A 21,157-nucleotide genomic window follows, 5' to 3' on the forward strand; every position below is an offset into this window, starting at 1 on the left:
GTGTGTGTGTGTGTGTGTGTGTGTGTGTGTGTGTGTGTGTGTGTGTGTGTGTAGGGGGGGTATTTGCAGCTTGTGGCAGAACAGGGCTGAAATAGCAGACACCTGCTGCAGCCCCCCCATGTGAAAAACCCAACCAATACCAGCTTTATTATTATTATTATTATTATTATTATTATTATTATTATTATTATTGTTGTTGTTGTTGTTGTTGTTATACCTGAACCTGACAGTCTGTGTGTGTGAATTATTATTATTATTATTATTATTATTATTGTTGTTGTTGTTGTTGTTGTTGTTGTTGTTGTTGTTGTTATTATTCAGTCAAAATTCAAGTATAAATTTTCCCCACTATTCAATATAGTTAAAAAAAATGTACCCTCTGAAATTTGTTTAAATGCTCTTAAAATACAACAACAACAAAAATGAATAATTATGATGATAATAATAATGATAATAATAATAGTAAAAATAATAATAATAAGACAATAGAGAGTGTGTTTTGGTTGATTTGTGTTTTTCTGTCTGTGCGTGTTTCATCATCAGTATTATTATTATTATTTGTTATTTTACTTTTTTTTTTGTTTTTTTCCAAAACGCTGTGACGACAAAGACCGAGACTGTCCGGCCGGAGCTCTCAGAGCGGTCCGGTCCCTCCTGCCTTGCTTTCCTGGAGAAAACTCTGACTAATAATAATAATAGTAATATTATGGACTGTATCCCGGTACCAGCTCGGGCCTCAGTGGCTCTATAACTGTGAGGATGATCTGTGGGATCCATCTTCAGGGTGTATTTTTTGTATTATTATCATTATTGTTTTGTTTGTTTATTACCTGAGTGTTTGTTTGTTTGTTTTGTCGGTCTGTGCCAAAGCACAAACACAGACACGTTGTTCTTGTGCCACCTTTAAATCCTGTGATTTAACCGACGAGTGGAGTTTTAGGGAAAAAATAATAATAATAAAATCCGCCAGGAGTTGGAGATTTTATTCTCTGACAGAATTTTAACAAAAAAGCAAAAAAAAAAAAAAAAGATATGACAGGGAAAAAAAGCTGAGTTTGAGATTCTGATATTTAAAAAAAAAAAGAAAGAGAAAGAAAGAAAGAATAAAACCAAAACAAAATCTTATCGACCTGAAATCTGTGATCAAACAAAAAGAGGGAAATGAAATCAGCAATTGCACAATTTCTATCTGCTTTTTTGGTCATTAAATTGTATTTGTTTTCTACAACATTGCAGTCTTGCTCTTTATTGAGCTCCAGGAAGAAAAAGAAAGAAAAAAAAGGCGCAGAAGACGAGCTGTTTTCTTTGCATTTTACTGACAGATTTGATCATCTCCTCTCGGCTGCTTATGGAAAAGTCCTTCAGCTGTTTTGGTGACGTGTTTCCTCCTGCTGATGCCTGCAGCTAAAAATAAAAACATCTGGGTTTATATTTTCATCAGGATATAATTCAGCAAGAAGATATAAGTTAGAGCATCTTAAAAATTATGGTTTTTTTTTCTTTAGTAGTTCTCAGCAGACAAACTGTCAGAAAACAACAATTTAGCTGCAGGTCATCAGCAGAACCAGAACTAATTTGCTGCCTTTGATGCAAACACCCTGACAAAAACCAAAAAACAAACAAAAATCAAACCTGTCAGCCACGATAATATTTTGTATCGTGGGGAAAAAAAATGAAATAAAAATCAAAATACATTATTTTTCTATCTGGGCTGATCTCGATGCAGCTTCATATCAAGGTGTAAAACTGAGGTAGCGTCGTTTCTCTCAGGTTTTCAGTTTTAATTTAATTCAGTTAAAATTGTTTTGTATTTACAAGCTTGAAAATGCGAACAAACACACACACTCACACACCCTGTGTGTTTTTGTTCCCCTCATGTCAAACCTTCAGTGAGTTTCATCACAAAACGCTGCTGGACGGATCAACTCCAGGCGCTGCTGCCACCTGGCGGTCAGGTCCGGCACTGACGTGAATGTTTGTTTATATTTATTTATTTGTTTGTTTGTTTATTTATACAGCTAACGTCCATTCATTGCCTACACTTTTATGTAATAAGCTTTTTTAAAACATCAAAATGCTCTCCATTCATTTGTTTCTGACTCTGAGCCTCTACTGGTCTTTTTCATTTTCTTTTTTTTCAAAATCTGATTTAATTTGATCGTTTGTGTATTGAAGATATTCTCCAGCTTAAGCCTTGAATTTCCTTCACAGTTAAATGACTTTGGTTTTTTCTTTTTACAGGGCTGTGATATTATTTTCAAAGTAAAAGTCCTGAACAGACAAACTGTATCAATTTAACAAAAAGAGGAAAGTTTTAAAAAAGCTGCTTTAGTGTAAAGCTGAACATTTTTTTTAGTTCGTATTATAACTATAAATCAGCAGTAAAAGAGTTTGTAACATTTGTAACTTAGGTATAATTTTGAGATATTGTTATGCTGCTTTAATATTTTGGTTCATAATTACTACATTTATTGAACAATTTTAGCTGACAAGGTGATCTTTCTATACACTGATTATTAGTTTAAAAATATAAAACTACAGTGCATTTAAAACAAATGCCAAAAAAAAAAAAACTTGTTTTTTTTGGCTTCCAACATAAAAACAGCCCTTTGTGTTGAATTTTTATGTTTCAGATGTAGAATTATACCCTCCATCTTCTGCAATTCCTTCAAATCCTCCCAAATAGATTATTTTTACGAATGTTAAAAATGAAAAATAAAATTTAACATTTCAGCAAAACTTTTAAAACCCTTTAAAGATTAGAGGGAAAAAAGTCCAAATGCTGAAAACAGTCACAAGCTTTGTTTGTTTAACTCTTTCAGGACCCATCAGATGAGTTTCTGCTGTTCTCCACAAACGAGAGAAAAAAAAATCTTTATTTCTATAATATCAAATGAAGCAAATACCTTTTTATAATTATTATAGTTCATTAATTTGTGCTTCCATGTCCTCTTCCTTAAGTAGTATGTTTTCATGCTGCATATTCTGCAGCAGTTTTTTAGATCACTGTATTCAGTGAAGGATGGATTAAAATCCAAAATTCAAACATAACGAATGAAGAGGAAATTTAACAGCGGTTCTCAGTTTGGTTCTGGTTAGACTCAGCTGCTTTATTTGAATTTATCGCTTCATAATGAAGCTTTTATTTTGACATCGGATCCATTGTGTGCTGTTTTAGGAAACAAACAAATTACATTTTGAGAAAAGAAAACAGAAAGATGGATGAATAGTAATGGGTTTTTGTCTGTGTGGGTCTAAACCCGTCTCTCTGGAGGACCCCTCTGCCTGAGTTCTCTTATCAGTGGACGACCATCTGCCCTCCTCCCGGCCCCCATGCTCCTACAGGCACCTCCTGCATTATTCATTTTCTCTCTCTCTCTCTCTCTCACACACACACACACACAGTTACCCAGTGCACATGCAGCCACGTGTTGGACACACACACAGCTGCCACCTCTGCTTCACTGTCAGCCCTCTGTTGTCTCCTCTGGATCTCCCTGGGATTTCAGCACAAAGGTTGCAGAGAGCCAAAGCTGCCGGATCTCTCTCTCATCTGTTTGCTGCTGTTTGTCTCTTTCCCCCTTTTCTAACCTTTTCTCACCCACAGCGGTGCTTCCACCACTGGCCTTTTCTCTCTTCTCTCTCTCTCCAGAGCTCCAGGATAAAAAAAAGGGCAAAGAGCTAATCCTTCAGCACTGTCGGCTGGGTTTAGTGTTGTCATATGGTAGCAAGCACAGAGGGACAGGATTATGGGACAAATGCCAGACTGCATACACCTCTAAGTCTTGACAGTGAACCCCCTCCTTTCTTCGCATATATTTAATAACCGAGACACACCAAAGGAAAATATCACAGCTGTATTTAATCATAACCCAGCCTTTTATCTCTTTAAGATACATTCATTGGAGTATTACTTTTAAAACCTCTCAGAGAGTTGTTGTTTTTGTTTTCTGTATTGGCATGTTCAGTTTGTCTTTTATTTACAGTCTGATGAGATTGTTTCACCGAACACGACATCAAGAGATGATGCGGTGTGGAGTTCATGAAGGGGGAGCGACACAAACACACACATACGACGGATGAAGAAACACTTCTTGCAGCTGGTCAGCTCACAAAGGGGCGAGGAGGGAAAACTCAAACCATCCTAAACATGGAGCACAACCGAGCGAAAGGTCAACTTCTTTTTAGATCTTTGATGAGGGCAGAATTTAAAGTCATTATTCTAATTTCTTTTACTTGAAAAGCTGTTTGTTCGGCACCTATCTGAGAAGAACAGCCTGTGTTGCACTCAACGATAAATCAGGATGAGAACAATTCAAGCCATCGAATAAAAACAGGTTTAACCCAACAGGAAAAAGTGCAAAATCATAACCGACATTTACAAAATCTGACAACATCAACATTCAAAATAATTTACAGAAATCTCCATTTAAAAAAACAAACAAAATAAAAACCAAGATAAATATGTAAATGTATATAAACCACGTAGCTTCAGGTACTCATAAGGCTAAACCACTGAGGAGGCAAAGGCAACAGGAACCAGGCAACATTTTAAGACACTAAACGAAAGTTTTAAAGAAGATTTTTTTTTTGTTTCAGCTTGTAAACATTTACTGAAATAAAAGGCATGACAGTCTGAAGTCCTCCTTTTAAAGTTTTATATATATATATATATATATATATATATATATATATATATATATATATATACATCAGCCAAACATTTTAAATTGTCTTATTAGGATTTCTGCAACTTAATCTTAGGTGTGCTGCCAAACAAATTTCGTTCCTGAAAGTCATGATGTTGTTTTTTTATGAGCACAACTCACTCATCATTCAAAGAGAAAGAACAGTCATGAACAAAGCCACTAAAGAAAGTTAGTTATTCATCTCAAGGATAAAAGTAAATCAGGGAGAAAAAAACATATTTTGGATCCTAATTCATTTTTGATTTTGATCTTTTTAGGTTAGAAAGATTATTTTTAAGCAATATATATATATTTCTTCTTTTACATTTGAAAAAAATGGTTTGAAAGTGCTCTCTGGTGAACAAATATTGAAGAGGAGCCACTGGTTCTATCATATTTTTAGATCCTAGTGTTTTCATTTCTAGTGCTCAAAGTCTGGTTCTAAAAACCAGCTCCTGCTGGCTTTAATTTCAAACAACAAGAGAAGGTGGGGATATTTGGTCTAATATTATGAGACAGCAGCAGTGGGCTGAAGCCCTTCCTGGAGGAATGAAATTGAAAAGCTAACATACTAGCTCTTAGCTCCTCAGTCTGGTCAGAATCAAACTCCGTTCCTCCAAACTAGGGCCGACCAAAGAGCGAAGACATTCATCGTTCATAATCTTTCCACAGATCCCCACTTCAAAACATCTGAACTCTCCCTTTAGTGCACCATCGTTCTTACACACGCAGTGACTCCAGCATGAAAACCAGCAAACAAATGGAGCTTCCCGTGCGCTGGAAGCAGCCTTTAACGCGCCACAGGTGGTGCTGGAGGAGCGTTTGTTGAGCGACCAACACCCATCAGTTCTGCACCCCACTGACACACAAACCAAACCAAACCAACCGGAGCAGAAAAACTAAACAGAGTGGACCTGCGTCTGCTCTCTTATTGCTCTTATGTTGCTTTCTGGGTCTTCCAACAGCCAGCAGCTGCATGTTTGGGTGGCAGATTCGGGCCACAAGTACTGGCAATCAATTAAAACAAGGAAACTAAGAAATGTGGACAATACACGAGGTTTAAAGGGAGATTTTCATCAGTCATGCACTTTAATTCAAATGCTTATTTTAAAAAAAATCATTTGACTGAGTCGCTTTCAGTGACCTACAGCTATAATCTTCGGGAATCACCCAAACTATACAGGAGCTGGACTATTTATGTTGCAGAACAATGATTTGAATGTGTGGATTTATTCTCCTTTTTTTTGTCTAAATAGGTCAAACTCTAAATTCAAAGGGCTCATGGGATCCATTATCTGCTATGAAACCTTCCTGCTGGATGTCAACATGAGCAGCAGGCGTTTCTGTAGCTCCTCCTGCTGATCCCGAACCAGCAGAGTAGGTATCTATGGAGACAAGGTTGTTGTTTTTTTTTAAGGAGAAACACTTACAGTATTTACATCATATGACTCGGGAGAGGATTCTCTACGTTCAGGCTATCTTTATGATTTATATTCAGAAAATAATTCAATATTCTAATAATTAAATCCGAGTTTGGTCGGGTTGTTATTCTATTTACAGCGAACGGTTTTCATACAGTCCTGTACGGCTCCAAAGTGTCGATGTGGTTTCAGCACAAGGTGATCAGTTAGTCAAAAACACACAAGGCTCGGGGCTACGCTCGTGTGTTGTTGCCATGGTTACAACAACTTGAAACAGGTTGTGACTGCAGATGAGAAGTGGAGGAGTTTCTCAGCGGCAGCAGCGTCATTTACTCCTTTCTAGTTGCTACTTTTCAACCAGCTCCTGCATTTTCTTCTTTTTCACTAAAACTTTTACGCTTTTAGATCCTTTTTTTCCACTGTTTTTATCTAGTTTGAGTTAGTTTTTTATTTTTTTCTTCCCAGTTGTTTGAAAAATTGATCTTTTATGTGATTCGCAAGTCCGGCAACAACTCCCAAAAGCTCAAACAGGAAGGAGGAGGGCATACGCGAACCGCAAGTGTGTATCTGTATGTGTGTGTGTTCTGTCAACACTTCAGCAGATCTATTTCCGAACACTCGGTGTCCATGTCGGAGTCGTACAGCGAGAGGCCCGTGGGGTCGCTGACAGGCGACGGCGGCACCTGCGGCGTTTGGGCGTGCGAGTGTGTCGACTCCCCGGAGGTGGTGCCCGAGCGAGAGTAGAGGCCCAGGTCGGGGAGCCTCGAACGAGAGTCGCTGTCGTCGTCGGCGCTGTCGTAGCGCAGGTCCTCCAGGTCCACGAACCACTCGGGCCAGAAGCGCCGGCGGATGCGCTCGCAGTACATGGCCAGGTTGATCAGCTCACCTGTGGGGAACGAAGAGCTCAGTAGGAACAGAAGATATTATCCACAAAAAACAGACAGTACTGAGCTTAAACCAAAAAATGCAAAATATATATTGTTATTCTATAAAATTGCTTTTAAACCAATTACAAGTTGCCTCATTTTGATCTGTTTTAATCACCAATTAGCCTGAGTCTGATGACTTTCAGCTACTTTCACCCTAAATTTTAGCTCAATATCTGTAAAACAGCCTGAGTCATAAGCATTGTTCTGTTTGCTCAGCTAGATTAGCTGTGGCAGCCATCTTAAACTGAATGGACTCCAAATCTTAATCAGTTGTAGATGTACATCTGATGAATATTTTCATTGAGTTTCACTAAAATCTGTCCTCTGGTTTATGAGATATTTCGCCAACAGACAGACAGGGTTGACTGCAACAGTTAATGACACAGTTTGACTCAAAGATGTCACGTAATGTGTATCGCTTGGGGCATGTTGTGGTCTGATTACTGAGTTCTAGGAGTTACATTAAAATCTGTCTACCGTTTCATGAGATATGTTGTTTAATGGCAGACAAGCACACTTACAAATTACATGAAATTGGTTTGCGGCAAATTTAATTTCAAGCTGATCTTTAATATTATGATATAACTTTATATAAAAACAGAGGTTTGTGTGTTTATTCAGTTACAAATGTACCGATTAAATGTAGATTGGTCCCCTACAATCACCTGCTTTTCTTCAAATTTCAAGGGAAAAGACAAAAGTTGGGTATTTTTGGAGTTCATGGTAAACCGACCTTTGATCAGCTGCTCCGGTCGGGATCCTGGCAGAGTCCACATTGCGGGAGCCAGGTGACCAAACACTGCAGCGTCTACTGCCGAAAGCTTCGAGCCCATCATGTACTTCTTATCACCTTAGACAGACAAAACACAAGCAAAGTAAGAAGATGAAAATAAAAAATGCCCTTCTTTTTAAACAATTGCTTTTTTAAATATTTTATACAAAATGCTGACGTTGCTCTAGAAACCTTTACAACAAAAACACGGGTCTGAAGATGATGATGACGACGATGATTACGTCAGACGAATTTTAAATCCTTTTTGCAGCTCCACATGTCGTTACATTCTTATTTAGCAATGCCAAAGATTACCACAAGAGGTCAGTGTTGAGCTACAAGATTTAAGCTGCTCAGCCCTTTTCAGCTTTGTTTACCTTGCTTTTGCCTGCCTGTGCGTGTGTGCATCCATGTGTGTGTGCTGCCATCTAATCGGACTTAGCAAACACGAAAAATGGCTAAACCTCTGCCAATTTTACAGATATTGATCTAAAATTTGATGTGATGGCAGCTGAGTATCATCCTGAACACATACTCAGAGTACTACACATTGTCCAAGATCTTTGTTTAAAACTTTGGCATTAATTGTGGGAGTCAACCGCTTGTCTGTTAGCAAAATATCTCACAAATCATTAGACAGATATTAATGAAACATAATGAAAAGTAATCATTGGATATACATATACAACTCATTAGCTTTCGGAATCATTCCTTCAAGGAACACTAGGACTTTAACTTGTATTTTTGCTCCACGATGAACCAAATAATTTAAAAGGCTGTCAAGTGATATAAAAGTTCAAGGTCAGGGAAGCACATGAACTCTTTTTCTTACACAGACATGCTGCTGTCTGAAACAACTGCCTTAACAATGACTATTACTGCTCATAGTAACAAAGCCTTTACCTAGTAGAGTAGCCAGTGTGCGCATGTCCTTCTCCATCAGCATGTAAACCTCATCTGTGGAGAAACGCCCAATTCCGTGGCCGTACATCTCCCTTTTAACGATCCCACAGGTCAGGTGACTCAGGATCCACTTGAGCAGGTCGCTCAGAGGTCCGCTCACCGACAGCATCTTCTGGGTCTCCTCCAGGTGGTCTACCCACTGACAATAAGCTATGGTCCTTTTAGACAAACACAAACTTTTCAAGTAACGTGGCTCCTCCCCTCCCAGCAAGAGGAAACAGGATCATTTTATGGGTGGAAAAGGTGAATCTTAAAGGAAGAGCTACCTCTTAATAATTTATGAGGAACACAGGAAGCTTTGAACAGAACTACAACTTGTTTTTTGTAAAAAAAAAGAATTGTGGGAACTTTTTTTACTGAGTGGATCTGCAGTAATGACATGCTTGGTGTTTACATGAAACAACCCAGAAGCCGTTCCCAGTTGGAACTCACCAGTAGAAGTGCTCTTCCACCATTGTGGTGATGGCTCGGGACATGGCCCTCTCCTGCGGCGTCAGACCCTTGTTCAGGCTCACGCCCAGCCTTTCCTCCAGAAACTCAATGATGAACTCGGTCCCAAACACCTGCTCCTGGTTGTACTCGACCCACGGCATCTTCCCCTGCGGAGAGAGCCTCCCATCAAAGTAGTTCTGGAGGAGAAGAAGGAGAATGTGACGCAGCAAAAGGTAGAGATTGGTTTTATACTGGTTTGGTACTGGATGACAAAAAAAGAATAAAAGAGAAACTATGTTCATCCTTGTCATAGAAAAATAAGTTAAAATGAAGGTTAATCATCTGTTCTGGATGATTTAAGGCCAGATAAAGTCACCTGGTAGGGCAGGTCGGCCATACGGAGGTAGGTCTCCAGTTTAAGGCAGAAAGGGGACAGGGAGGGGACACCAGATCTGGGCCTGGAGAACTGGTGGAGGATGATGGCATCTTTAGAGTCCAGCTCCTCTTCCTTTCTGTGTGAGGAAAAGCTATGGTTTATACAGCGGCTGGCTGAGGTGAAACAGGGTGAATGAACCATGCAGTTTCAGGGTTAAATCTTAAAGTTTTTAGGATTGTAGGTTCAGTGAGTACAGCCAAAGCATCTTCAGAAATCAGCTCTCTAAAACATGAAGTTTCACTGAAAAACTTGACAAAATGTCTTTGTTGGTTAAATTATAAAAAGTTTATCATGTTAATCAAGGCTGCACAAACGTAGAAGTCCAAAAAACACATTTGCAATGTATGTTACTGTGTAACTATGGTATTTAAATTCAAAGTTGTGGTTCTGCTCAGTGTGAGTTTGTGAATATCTTATATTATAAACAATCCTTTGCTTTTAAGCCGACCCTGTGCTGAGCTTTTATTAGAGATGATCTAAGAAGGATTCCGGTGGTGCAAAGCTGCTTATTGGATGGAAACGCTTCTACAAATAAACAACAAATTCAATTGGACCTGCTGCAAAAGCTCAGAGAGCTGTCCACTGAGCAAAGTGCTGAAGTGGAAGAAAAACAAGACGCTCATCTGAGGAGCTGACCGTTTCAGCCTGGTGCTGAACTGCTCAGGACTCTGAGACAACTCCTTTTTTTAAAAACCTGATTTAACAACAGAGGGCTTTGTTATTGAAACTAAAAGCCTGTAAAATGGTAATATGAAGCCCGGCACACAGAAAGGCAGAGAGCACTGCAGGATTTTACAGCAGAGCTCAACAAAAACAGCTTGACTGACCGCACATTCAGGACAGTGTCCTCCAGAGCTGAGCGTCGCTCTAACACACATATAGATCAGAGAAATTTACACACAGGTAAACCTAGCATTTCTATTTTTGATTAAGTTTAAGTATTTTAAGGCTTGCAGAAGAGGTTGCAAAAGATGCATTTTCTTATATACTAACATTGAAGCCCCACTGTGTGAGAGGGGAAAATAAAGCACAACCAAAAAATCCTGTTTGGTGTCGTGTTGCCCTTGAAAATGCAGACAAATCAAAGTGACCTACAGCTAATACTGTTAATATACAGAAAATGGTAAGACGTTTGAGGGTCAGCAGCAGCGTATCAGATAAAAAAACATGGGAAATTAATTATTACCATGTTTTATGTTGTTATTGTTTGAATTATGACACTACTGGTTTCCTGTCTGTAGTTCCTTCTGGACTGTTTTTGTAAACTACTTCCACACATTCTGTGCTATTTTCACCATTCATAAATCAGGAAAAGTATGTTATGACTTTGAGTATTTTAAACATTTATACTTTAAGTTATTTAACTTTATTTACAAAATGTTTCCCCATAGAAACACACAGATTTCTTTAATCCCTTCAAAACATTGTTCTCTAAAATCTATATCAGCAAACTGACTGCCACAGTTTTACTCATTTTGGCTTTTAGTCACACTTTTGTGGACTTTGGATATTAGTTACCATTTTGTTCATTTTAGCTCCAATTGTGCTAAATTTAGCTTTTGGCAACTGTTTTGCTGCTTTAAGATCATGTTTTGCTTATTCTGACTTTTAAAAGAAAATCAGTTAATCCTTCAACAACTTTAAGCAAAGTCCTTCAGCACTCAGCATTTTTGAAGAAAATGTAATTTCTCCCATTAATATAAGCGATTTTTACAGTAATCCTTGACTTTAGTCGGAGCAGGAAGTGTGTAAATGCCTCAGTGTTTGTAGGCAGCAGGTTAGGGGGGTTCTGTTACATCACAGCCCTCCACTCACGACTCCTTATTTCCCACGGTCACCCGCCCAATCCCACAGATTACAGTCCAGCAAACATTTGGGTCTTCAGGACCTGACTCTGAGGCCTGGCTCAGGTTTCTGGAGCTCAGCAGCTTCTCCCTGACAGCCTCTGGTGTTGTTGTTGTTGTTGTCGGTACCTGATCGCCAGCAGTTCGTGCAGCAGATAAGCAGCAGCAGCGAGCAGAGCCCCTCCGGTCACATACAGCGTCTTCCTCCACCACGAATCCGAGCCCAGCGCGGACATCATCCCGCCGTAGTCCTGCAGACGGGAGGCGACGATGATGGACCCATAAAACTGCTCATCGGAGCCCGGCAGGCCGGAGGGGAAGGTCTGGTTCTGCCGGCCGAGATCAACCACACACGACCCGGGCCAGGCGAACCCGACGCGCCAGAACAACATGCTCAGCTTCCCCGGCCGCTTTCCGCCTCGCTTTGGCAGGTCGGGCCTTCATCAGCGGGGGCTTCATGGGTCCCGGCGGCGGCAGGAGGGGCGCGAGCGGACCGGGAACAGCCGGGTGGACCCGAGCATCCCGCCCCAGGTTCAGCCCCGAGGCGGACAGGACATCCTCCGAAGCCCGTTCGGAGCTCTCTGATTTGACCCTTTTCCAGTTTCCGTCGAGTCAAAACTGAAGACACACCGGCTTCCGGTTTACTGTTTCAAAATAAAAGTGGCTGCTTGGCAAATACAGAAAGATCAGAAGTCGTGAACATTGTGAACATGTTTAACATTTTGTTTTTACTTTGTAATACTAAAATACATCTGTATGTTAGAAATTATAATTTTAGACCTGGTAGAATCCTAAAGTTCACGGATTTTCTATTACATAGTTGCCATATTCCAATCAATTTAATCTTAAATTGTTCAAGTAAATACTTCTGGAGGCACTAAATATTTCAGAACCACATAAAGATGAACTACTATTTTTTTATGATAACAGACATGGGAAACAAACAAACACATGAACAAACCAACAATTAAATATATGATTTGATGCTCTGAGATGCAAAACGCAACACTGCCAAATATTTCAAAAGGAAACAAAATCATATTTTAAGATTATTTTTAAATCATACCATAATATATTAAAATTATCATTTTTTAAAACAGTTATCACATTTTTTGTTACATTTTTTCATTGTTTAGTTTTTGTTTGTTTCTGTTCCTCAGCGATACCCTGAATATCAATTTATCATTAATACAATAAAATAGAAGTAAAATCCAAACAAGTCTAAAAATAAACAATAACAAATTAAATGTATTTAAATGTAATTTCAGTGACTCTAAGCACAAACCTTGATCTCAAAGCTTTTAAAAGCTTGATTTTATTTTGAAGGGCATCATCATTTGGTCTGTAATACTATTTCCGCTGTATTCTGCAGGATTCACGCAGTCAGTGACGTCACGGGAACTGACTGTACCGAGATGTGATCTTATGCAGGAAAATACTTACAAAAAAAATTATTCTCATTGACAAACGAACTCCTTCCGGACTTTAAACACGAACCCCGGTGTAAGAAAAGATATTTCAGTTCTCTTCGGTGGTGATTTTCTGTTTGTTTATCTGTGTTGTTTCCTCTTGTCTCCAGCAGGGGTCCCACCTCTGCTGCTGCACTGAGCTGACATTGCAGATAGGTAAACAGGCTGTTTATCACCCAAAAAATGTATTAAACGACCAATAAAACAGCAAAGACCCGCTTTCTTTGCACACCACACATTTTATTAGCCAACTCAAATCTTCAAGTGACAATATTGGAAAGGGTTTTTAACATAAGTGGTAAATTAGGGTGGCATGAAGCCCTAAATGACGTCTCTTAAAATGGAAAGCTCCACAAAGCAAAAGAGCACGTCTGCTTATTTTACCGGAAGTGGACCTAAACAAAATGATCTTTATATATATTTTTAATTCATTTTCCACAGAAATAAGAAACTAAAAACTGAAGCAAATCAACACTATCTTAAAATACATGACCTGAACGTGACAGTGTGCTGTTATAAGGACTATTCTCTTACCAGCAGCTTTTTATTTTCTAAGGCTTTCAAGCACCTTGTGAGGAAAGCAGCCACTCACACACCGCTCCCTCTTTACCAGAAAACAACAGAGACATCTACAGGATGCACAAACATATTGCAACAGTTTGGTGATTTACCACATGGCTGAGAGACATACAATTAAAAAAAGGCTGTAGATACAGAGACAATGATTGTGATTTGCATTTACTCACAAAAAAGAAAGAAAAGCATGTCCTTTACTGAATAAAAACAAATATTTTATAATAGCTTATCACAAAACATTATTCTACAATCTAAGCCAAAAAAAAAATCTAATATTCAACAGAAAAAAAGAAGAATAACCACAGTAAAAAAGGAGAACTTTAAAGTGATAGTTCAGATGTTTTGAAGTGGGATTTAGTTAAACAGAATCTAACTGTGACCAAACTGACAAGCTATTGGCTAGCTTGAGTCCCAACACAACTTAAAATAAAAAAATTAGTAAAGGTTAAAGGAAACGCTAGTTTATAAACCTTCACATCACCGACAATTATGCAGAATTATTTACATAGATATCTATAACAAGGGTTAATAGCAGCTAGCTGTAGCATTTTCTGTGCAGCCTGGGGCACTTCTGACAGGAACATCATATTTCTGACAAAATAACCATGTAATGCAAAATTCCCAGCAGCGTAAAGGTTTATAAAACAGCGTTCACTTTAATCGCTATGATTTTATTTTAAACTGGAGTCGTTTTAAAGTCGACTCTCTTTGTTCTTAGCTCGTCAATCCAGTCAGAGTTAAATTAATTTTCCATTCACAGAGCCAACTACGACACATCGACGTGTTAATTGGTTTTACATAGAACCCCATCTCAAACGAGCCGAACTATCCCTTTTTGCATCACAAGCACAAAGCTAAAACAAGATTTTATCAGTTTACCTAATAAAGCAAAAAACAAAAAAGAACAGATAAAATAAATGAAAGTTTAAGGCTATTTACAATAGATGAGGGAATGGGAGAAAATAGTTTTGCTGACATGATTCAAACACAGTAAATTCTTGTTTAAAAGAAAAGCTCCATTTCATAAAGCAGCCTCTCCTGGGATGTTTTCTTTCGAAGTGCTTTCGTTAAGCTGCTGTTTCTAAAGAAGGTAGGTGTCTCCAATCACATCTAGATATCCAATCAAATCCACTTCATCGGCACAGAATCATATCATTCATGTAGAGAGAGAACTACTGCAATCCCTGAGGAATGAAAACCCATGTGTACTACACGCACACACACGCACACATGCACACAGTACTCGTGATCAAGTTTTCTCAAACCCGAAGGAGCGCCGCATGACGTGACTCGCTCCTCGGGGCGGTTCAAGGATTTCAGGATCGTTACTAACGACGGGTCTTTAATGAACCGTCACGTTTGTTCTCCAGTCGGTTTTCTTCCCTCGGATGTTCCTCAGTTTAAATTCAAGTCCGAGTCGTCCGGCCCGGCCGAGACGCCACCACAGCGCAGGGGTCGCGGCTCAGCCGGTCACCGCAGGCTCTTTCAATCCAAGAATCCACAAATCAGAGGGCAGGACGAAGACGGAGAGTTTGTTAGGAGTGTCCACCGACGATGATGAACGGACATCTTGACCAGCTTTTGTTCAACTGACACTGCGAAGGTTGTGATGTGTTGGATTTAAAACATTCGGCCCCTCCCAAAGTTTGTAACATCATGGATTCTCACGTGAAAGGAGAGGTTCTGCTAAGACTGGCTGTAGGAGTTGCTTTGGTTCCCGTTGGAGCTCTGATCACTCTCACTGCAGGCAGAGGATGAACAGCAACATTTTAGTTTATCTTTTCATCTTAGTGCAGTTTGTAGGAATCAGAAAAAAAAGAGGGTTAAAGAAAAAAACATTTATGGAAATAAAATATGAAGAAGAAGAGAAAGAAAGAAAGCCAGACATACCTGTTAGGAGGTGGTTTAGGTTTTGGCATCTTGTTTAGGATAGCAGCTATCTCCTTCCTGTCATCAAAATTTTTCCACTGGTCGTAAAGCTTCAGCATCACACGGATAATCTCCAAGATCTTCAAATAAACCACAAAAAATTACTTTTCTGAATAGATTTCTAAAGAGTCTAAAATTACGTAAGATCATCTTCTTGGATGTGTCACACAACAGTGGGATTTCAGCGCTTTTCCCAAATAAATCTATTTCCACATGAGGTAGCTGAAAATGCCTGCCATTGAAGATAAATAAAATTTTTGCCCGTGTCTGAGTGTGAATGTTCAAATTGATTGTAGCGTTGGCAAAATATCTCATGAACCACTGCACAGACTTTTAATGAAACTCTCAGAAAGTAATCACTGGTTACACTTTGGAGTCAATCTCATTCAAGATGCCCTTCTGAGCCGATCAATATTTGCCAACACAAATAAAAAAGGCTGTAAGTTTTACAGATATTGTGCAACACATACTCCAAGCTCTACATCTTTGTTTACAACTTTGGTATTAACTATAAAGAGGCAACACTGTCTGTTAGCAAAATGTATCAGACAGGGAGGGCTTTAAGCACCTAATCTATATTTTTTGTTGAAAAGTGATCACATTCATTAAATTTGGGACATTTTGTAATCAAATTGTTGACATTTAATGCATTGATGGAACACTTTCAAGGTGGGAAAAGTAGTTGTATGACAAAACATAAAATAAATTTTAAAATACTACAAAATTTATTGTTGGAACACGTGAACAACAAAAACAAACAAAGAAATATGGTTCCATTTTTGCTGTCCTAAAAGCTGCACCGGCTACATTGAAAACAGCAAAAGAAAGAAGTATAATTGTTATCACCAACATATTCAAGACCAATCTGAGAGATGATGACTGCTGCTGACTGCTGGAGTAGGTACCTGCACCCCGTGACCCCGATTAACCCAGTGAAGAATACGAGTGATTATTCCGACAAAAATATATTAAATACAACTTAAGGCTACAATAAAAGAATTAGAAGATGCAGGTTTGTCACACAGTGTCCATTTGAAGCATGTTTCAAATGATGCAGGAGCTTGTCGATTTTATAAAAGCTTGTTCCTCCTTCTCTGCTAACGTCCCTAACAGGAGGGACTAAAATGTGGAAATGAGATAAGGTGAAAGTGAACCCATTCCGTTTCCATTTTGAAACTCTAAACGAGATATCAATCTTACTTTGTCCATGTCCACTGAGAGCTCAGCAAACCACTGCCTGGCATCTTTCTGCTGCACCACACAGGCAACATGTAGACAGGCTGGGGAGGAAAAGAAGAAGAACTGATTAACTCAAATCTAATAAAGCTCGTTTAAAGTCATTCACTGCTTTTTTACCCAGGTGGAATTAGGAAAGCAAGGAGAACAACTCTTACCTAGGGCGATCATGAAGGGAGGGTAGAGCAGACACAGGTCTGTCCTGTAAGTGTCATTCACTATTCGCCTGCGAAGAACAGATGGGACATTGAGCGAGGAGACTAATCGATCAAACGTGTTCTTCACAAACAGAGAACGGTACCATACCAGGCCAGAGGCAGCAGCATGTCTTCCTGTCCCATGTCCTGCACATACTGCAACAGTGGTCTGTAGGGGTGGTACACAATCAGGCAGCAGTCCTGAAACAGAAGTTCAACCAAAGAGTAAGTGACCCAGGTGATCGTCCACTCGCACTAACTGTCTCTGTGGAAAGGTTTCTACTCACCATCAGCTCTAAAAGGTAGAACTCACATTCTAATATCTGTAAAAGACACACAAATCAGCTCTGAATTCAGTTTGGAAAATCAAACACATTTCAAACAAAACTGACATGTCCTGCTCAGGTCTAAGAAAGTCAAATCTTCACATGATTCAGACCACTTTCGTTTACAGAACTACGCTGTGTTTAGGCTGTATGCATTCCGATTATTAGTATTAGTCTTTTGACTTTATGGGGAATTGACCTGCTGGACACTTGGACTAACGAGCCAAAGTCATCAATCTCTTTTACTGTGTCTGCAATATAGACAAGAGAAATTATGTTTGTGTCGCAGCTCTTTGCGAACTCATTCTCTGCTGTGCGAACCGCTCCCTTCTTTTGTCGCTCCACGGTGGCCCGCTGTTATTAATAGTGTTGAAACAGTGCTGATGAAGTTCTGGCAGCTCTGTGATGATGGGTATGAAGGCTGAGGGCTCTTACACCAAGTTTCTTTTTTCACTAGAGTGTGAACATTAGCTGAGGAATGTCACATACTGATAGACAGTAAGGTAGCAACACCGTGCTACAGTGTAAGAGATTCTTGGTGAGCTCTAATGCAGCACAGCTGTGCATAAATAACATCACAGAGGAAGCACCTTAAGTCAACATCTGGCTTGTGTTTACCAATGTAGCTTTAGGGTGTTTCTAATTCTCTTTAGAATATTATGTTGACATCTGTAACAAGTTTTTTTTAGACAAAAACTACCATTTTCAAGTATGTTTTTGTTATTCCCTCCATTATATGTATAAGCAATACTCAGATCAGTTCTCTGCATTTCCCAACTAAAAACATATAGTTTCACAATAATCAGGTTACTTTAACTGTCAAGAACTACTATTTATGTAGCTCTGAAATGAAATTAAAAACATCAACACTTACATGATTCATTCTGTAAGGGAACTCTTTTGAAAAGGCGTGAGAAAATCTTGTTTTCACTGTAGCAAATAAAAAAAAGAAGTTAATACGCAACCTTTACTGAGGGTGAAGTCTAATATGTCTGATTCTTTTTAATTTTAGAGTTTACGTTTCTTAAAAGGGGTTACTTACAAACAGAAGTTGCTGCAGAGATCAGTCTGGTATTTGAAACAACTCCAAATTCCTGAGGGAAGATAAATAATTAAGGTTAACGGAACTCAAACCAACGCATAATGAAAAATAACATACATGTGGAAAAAAAAGAAGTGGAGTTCAGAGATATTATAACAAGGTACGATTCTTTCTTACCTCAACTTTAGAAGCCAGGAACACACAGGTAGGAGCCATAAGCACCGGATCTATACTTTTCAGAGAATACCTGCAAGCAAAAAAAAAAAAAAACATTTTTTTCCAGCTGTAAAAGGATAATTTCAGGATAAAACACAGTAAATATTAACTGTAAAAAGAAAACACTACAATCCTTCCAGATGAGGTCAAATCCAAGGTATATGAGAAAAAAAAAATAACAACAAAAACAATTATGGTTTCTATTTGTTTCTCTGTCAATGTCTGGTTCCGTCCTTACTTCTGTGCTCTCATATACTAAGAAGTAAAGGGCTGAGGTCATTTATATGTTCCTCTGTTTCTGTTATCAGATGACAGAATGAGTCAGAATTAGCTAGTGATGTCAGACATGTTTAACCTGCAGTCAGTGGATTTATATCCTTTGTATCCTCTAGTGGATGATCCAGAATATGTTTTGTTTCCTGTTCCTGTTGACCCATACACTAATCTGAGGAATTTCACAAACCTGTTACAAGAACTCACCACTGGTTTTGTGTAATAATCTAAAGAACCCTGTAGATATGACGTACAAGTGTTTTGACTAAACGTAGTGGAGCTGTCATGGCTGAAAGAAGTGATATTTAGGCTGTAATGCCTTGTTTCTAAAAGCAAAGTCTCAGAGGAAATGTAATCTAATATAATTTTAAATGAAATATCAAAGAAGAACCAGCTTCAAATTGTGAAATTAGTCAGAAGCAAATGTTTTTCACTAAAGTGATTCATTTAACGACAGTGTATATTTTTTCACCTGTTGCACATATCAGAAAAACGAAGGAACAATCAGATATCCAGACTGCATAAAAACTGTCAAATAAGGAAATCAAGAATGCCACGTGTTAAAAACTTCATGGTCATTTCAAACTCCGAAAGATTTTGTTTTCATTTTAGTCAATACAGATTAGAAATGCTGTTAGTGTTTGTTGACAAAATGCATAGGTGCTCATTCCTTTGCCACTTTGTAGTTTTGGAGTTTTAGTGACTTCATATCCAGACTTTTCTGGGACCAAAATGAATCGTGTGTTATGAGTCTCTTTGCACCCAACATGACTAAATAGTTTTGGGAGAGAGTTAAGTTAAACTAGGATCACTGATTAAGAGCAATAAATAAAAAAATACTTAAAAACATAAGAAAGATAGAGTGATATCCAATGTTAGAGCAATTAAGACTTATTTTAAGGCTAGATAAGGGTTGGAATTTGACTCAGAATAGGGCTGGGATTACTGTGTAATGGAATAGATCTGTCTTTGTGCCTCTAGTGTCAAAAAGGCACAAATGTAGTTACAAATCAGGGTTTTATTTTTTAAATATTTATTGCCAATATTCATTAAAATGTTTAACTACCTGGAGAAAAACAAACAGAAAGATACAGAGTATAAGTACAACATTCTTTTGTACAAAAAAAGAACAAAACAGACTCATACATGCTTTTTTAAAATCTGTACCAGTGGGATTAGTTTAGAACAGTGAGAAATCAAAAATACACACAGAAAGGAGTTTAAAAACAGATTAATGAGCTGTGAAGTGAACCAGTTTCTTACCTGGCGTAGAAGCGTTTAAAGTAGACTGTAGCAGTAGCAATGACCTGCTGTCTCAGCTTCAGGTGCTCACCCAAAGCCTGGATCACTGAAATAAAGAGAATGATTTACTAATATCTTCAAGCAAAATATACTGGCTTCATGCTCTACTACACATAAATAAGTTATGAATATTTAAAGTACACAGAATTGATAAAATGGCATCTATAGCACAAACTGTCAGTACAATGTTTATTGATTTTATGATTAAATATATATATATATATATATATATATATATAATTACCATTGGCGAAAAATATCTGCAGCTTCCAGTACTCCTCTTCTGTAAGGAACTTCAGGTCCTTCTGGCGCTCTTTCATTAAGTCCTGTTTATCCAGAACCCACTGCAGACTTTTATTAACAATACAACATGTTATTGTAATTAGACGTCTGGCATGTCAAACTGCCAAACAAACAACCTTGAAGAAACAGCGTAATAAATACAAAAAAAAAGCTTTTTTAAATGAACCCTTTTACGTCGAACTTATTTTTTATATCCTCTTGATTTATAAAGCTATTTTATACCGTGGTAAAAAAAAAATAAACTGTTAGCTCGCTCAGCCGCTCACCCCGGAAAGGCCTCACATCAACAAAAGCGAACTAATAACACATAAAAGACGTAACACGTAAATGTTTCTTTTTTTACTTACTAATGTGAACTTTGCCAGAAGTTCCCTGCCATGTCGTAGCAGTTTTGAAAGAAAAATACACTTTAACTTGATGCTTTTTATCTACAAAGAAGCGAATACAACAGAAAAGTAGTTATGCTAGCAAAGATGGAGTAACGTCAAAAACCTTCCGGATACCTTCGAAAAATAGTTCCGGGTACCGTGTCTCTTCATTAATGCCTTCTAAGTATGAAACTAAATAATGCAGCAAAAACGTCAACGTAACAGGACTAATAAATATGTGTAGTTATTTATCTACACGGTTTTGTTCAAATGGTTAGATACTATGAAAACGCCAATATACTGAAGTTTAAATAATTAGAGTACAATAAATACATAAATGTGGGTAACTAAGTTAAAACAGCAACAACAAAAAACTAATGTTCATACAATGTTTTATAAGCACAATTAATTTTTAAATTTTTTACATTAAATATG

General features: G+C 38.2%; 2 protein-coding genes across 2 annotated transcripts; both read right to left on the bottom strand.

The window, feature by feature from the left end:
• Positions 1-4,716: 4,716 nt before the first annotated feature.
• On the bottom strand, positions 4,717-11,877 carry faxca (failed axon connections homolog, metaxin like GST domain containing a). The gene is made up of 6 exons (XM_017435967.2): positions 11,615-11,877; positions 9,582-9,717; positions 9,206-9,402; positions 8,714-8,931; positions 7,772-7,888; positions 4,717-6,995 (listed from the first exon to the last, which is right to left on the bottom strand). The coding sequence occupies exons 1-6, from the start codon at positions 11,875-11,877 to the stop codon at positions 6,697-6,699; spliced, it is 1,230 nt and encodes a 409-aa protein (XP_017291456.1). The 3' UTR covers positions 4,717-6,696.
• A 1,296-nt stretch (positions 11,878-13,173) lies between these two features.
• Positions 13,174-20,859, bottom strand: ccnc (cyclin C). Its single transcript, XM_017435968.3, has 12 exons — positions 20,702-20,859; positions 20,296-20,402; positions 20,013-20,097; positions 18,438-18,507; positions 18,261-18,312; positions 18,093-18,148; positions 17,180-17,215; positions 17,002-17,093; positions 16,854-16,921; positions 16,660-16,739; positions 15,421-15,539; positions 13,174-15,271 (listed from the first exon to the last, which is right to left on the bottom strand). The coding sequence occupies exons 1-12, from the start codon at positions 20,731-20,733 to the stop codon at positions 15,217-15,219; spliced, it is 852 nt and encodes a 283-aa protein (XP_017291457.1). The 5' UTR covers positions 20,734-20,859; the 3' UTR covers positions 13,174-15,216.
• Positions 20,860-21,157: the final 298 nt, after the last annotated feature.

The sequence above is a fragment of the Kryptolebias marmoratus genome, linkage group LG19, assembly GCF_001649575.2.
Source record: "Kryptolebias marmoratus isolate JLee-2015 linkage group LG19, ASM164957v2, whole genome shotgun sequence".
Lineage (NCBI taxonomy): Eukaryota > Metazoa > Chordata > Actinopteri > Cyprinodontiformes > Rivulidae > Kryptolebias > Kryptolebias marmoratus.

Coding starts and splice junctions, on each gene's coding strand:
- ccnc (XM_017435968.3), bottom strand. CDS start 20,733: ATGGCAGGGAACTTCTGGCAAAGTTCACATTA. Junction 17,094..17,179: donor TCTACCTTTTAGAGCTGATG/GTGAGTAGAAAC, acceptor CTTCTGTTTCAG/GACTGCTGCCTGATTGTGTA. Junction 15,272..15,420: donor CCTAAACCACCTCCTAACAG/GTATGTCTGGCT, acceptor CTCTGCCTGCAG/TGAGAGTGATCAGAGCTCCA.
- faxca (XM_017435967.2), bottom strand. CDS start 11,877: ATGTTGTTCTGGCGCGTCGGGTTCGCCTGGCCCGGGTCGTGTGTGGTT. Junction 9,718..11,614: donor CACGAACTGCTGGCGATCAG/GTACCGACAACA, acceptor TTCCTCACACAG/AAAGGAAGAGGAGCTGGACT. Junction 9,403..9,581: donor TGGCCGACCTGCCCTACCAG/GTGACTTTATCT, acceptor CTTCTCCTCCAG/AACTACTTTGATGGGAGGCT.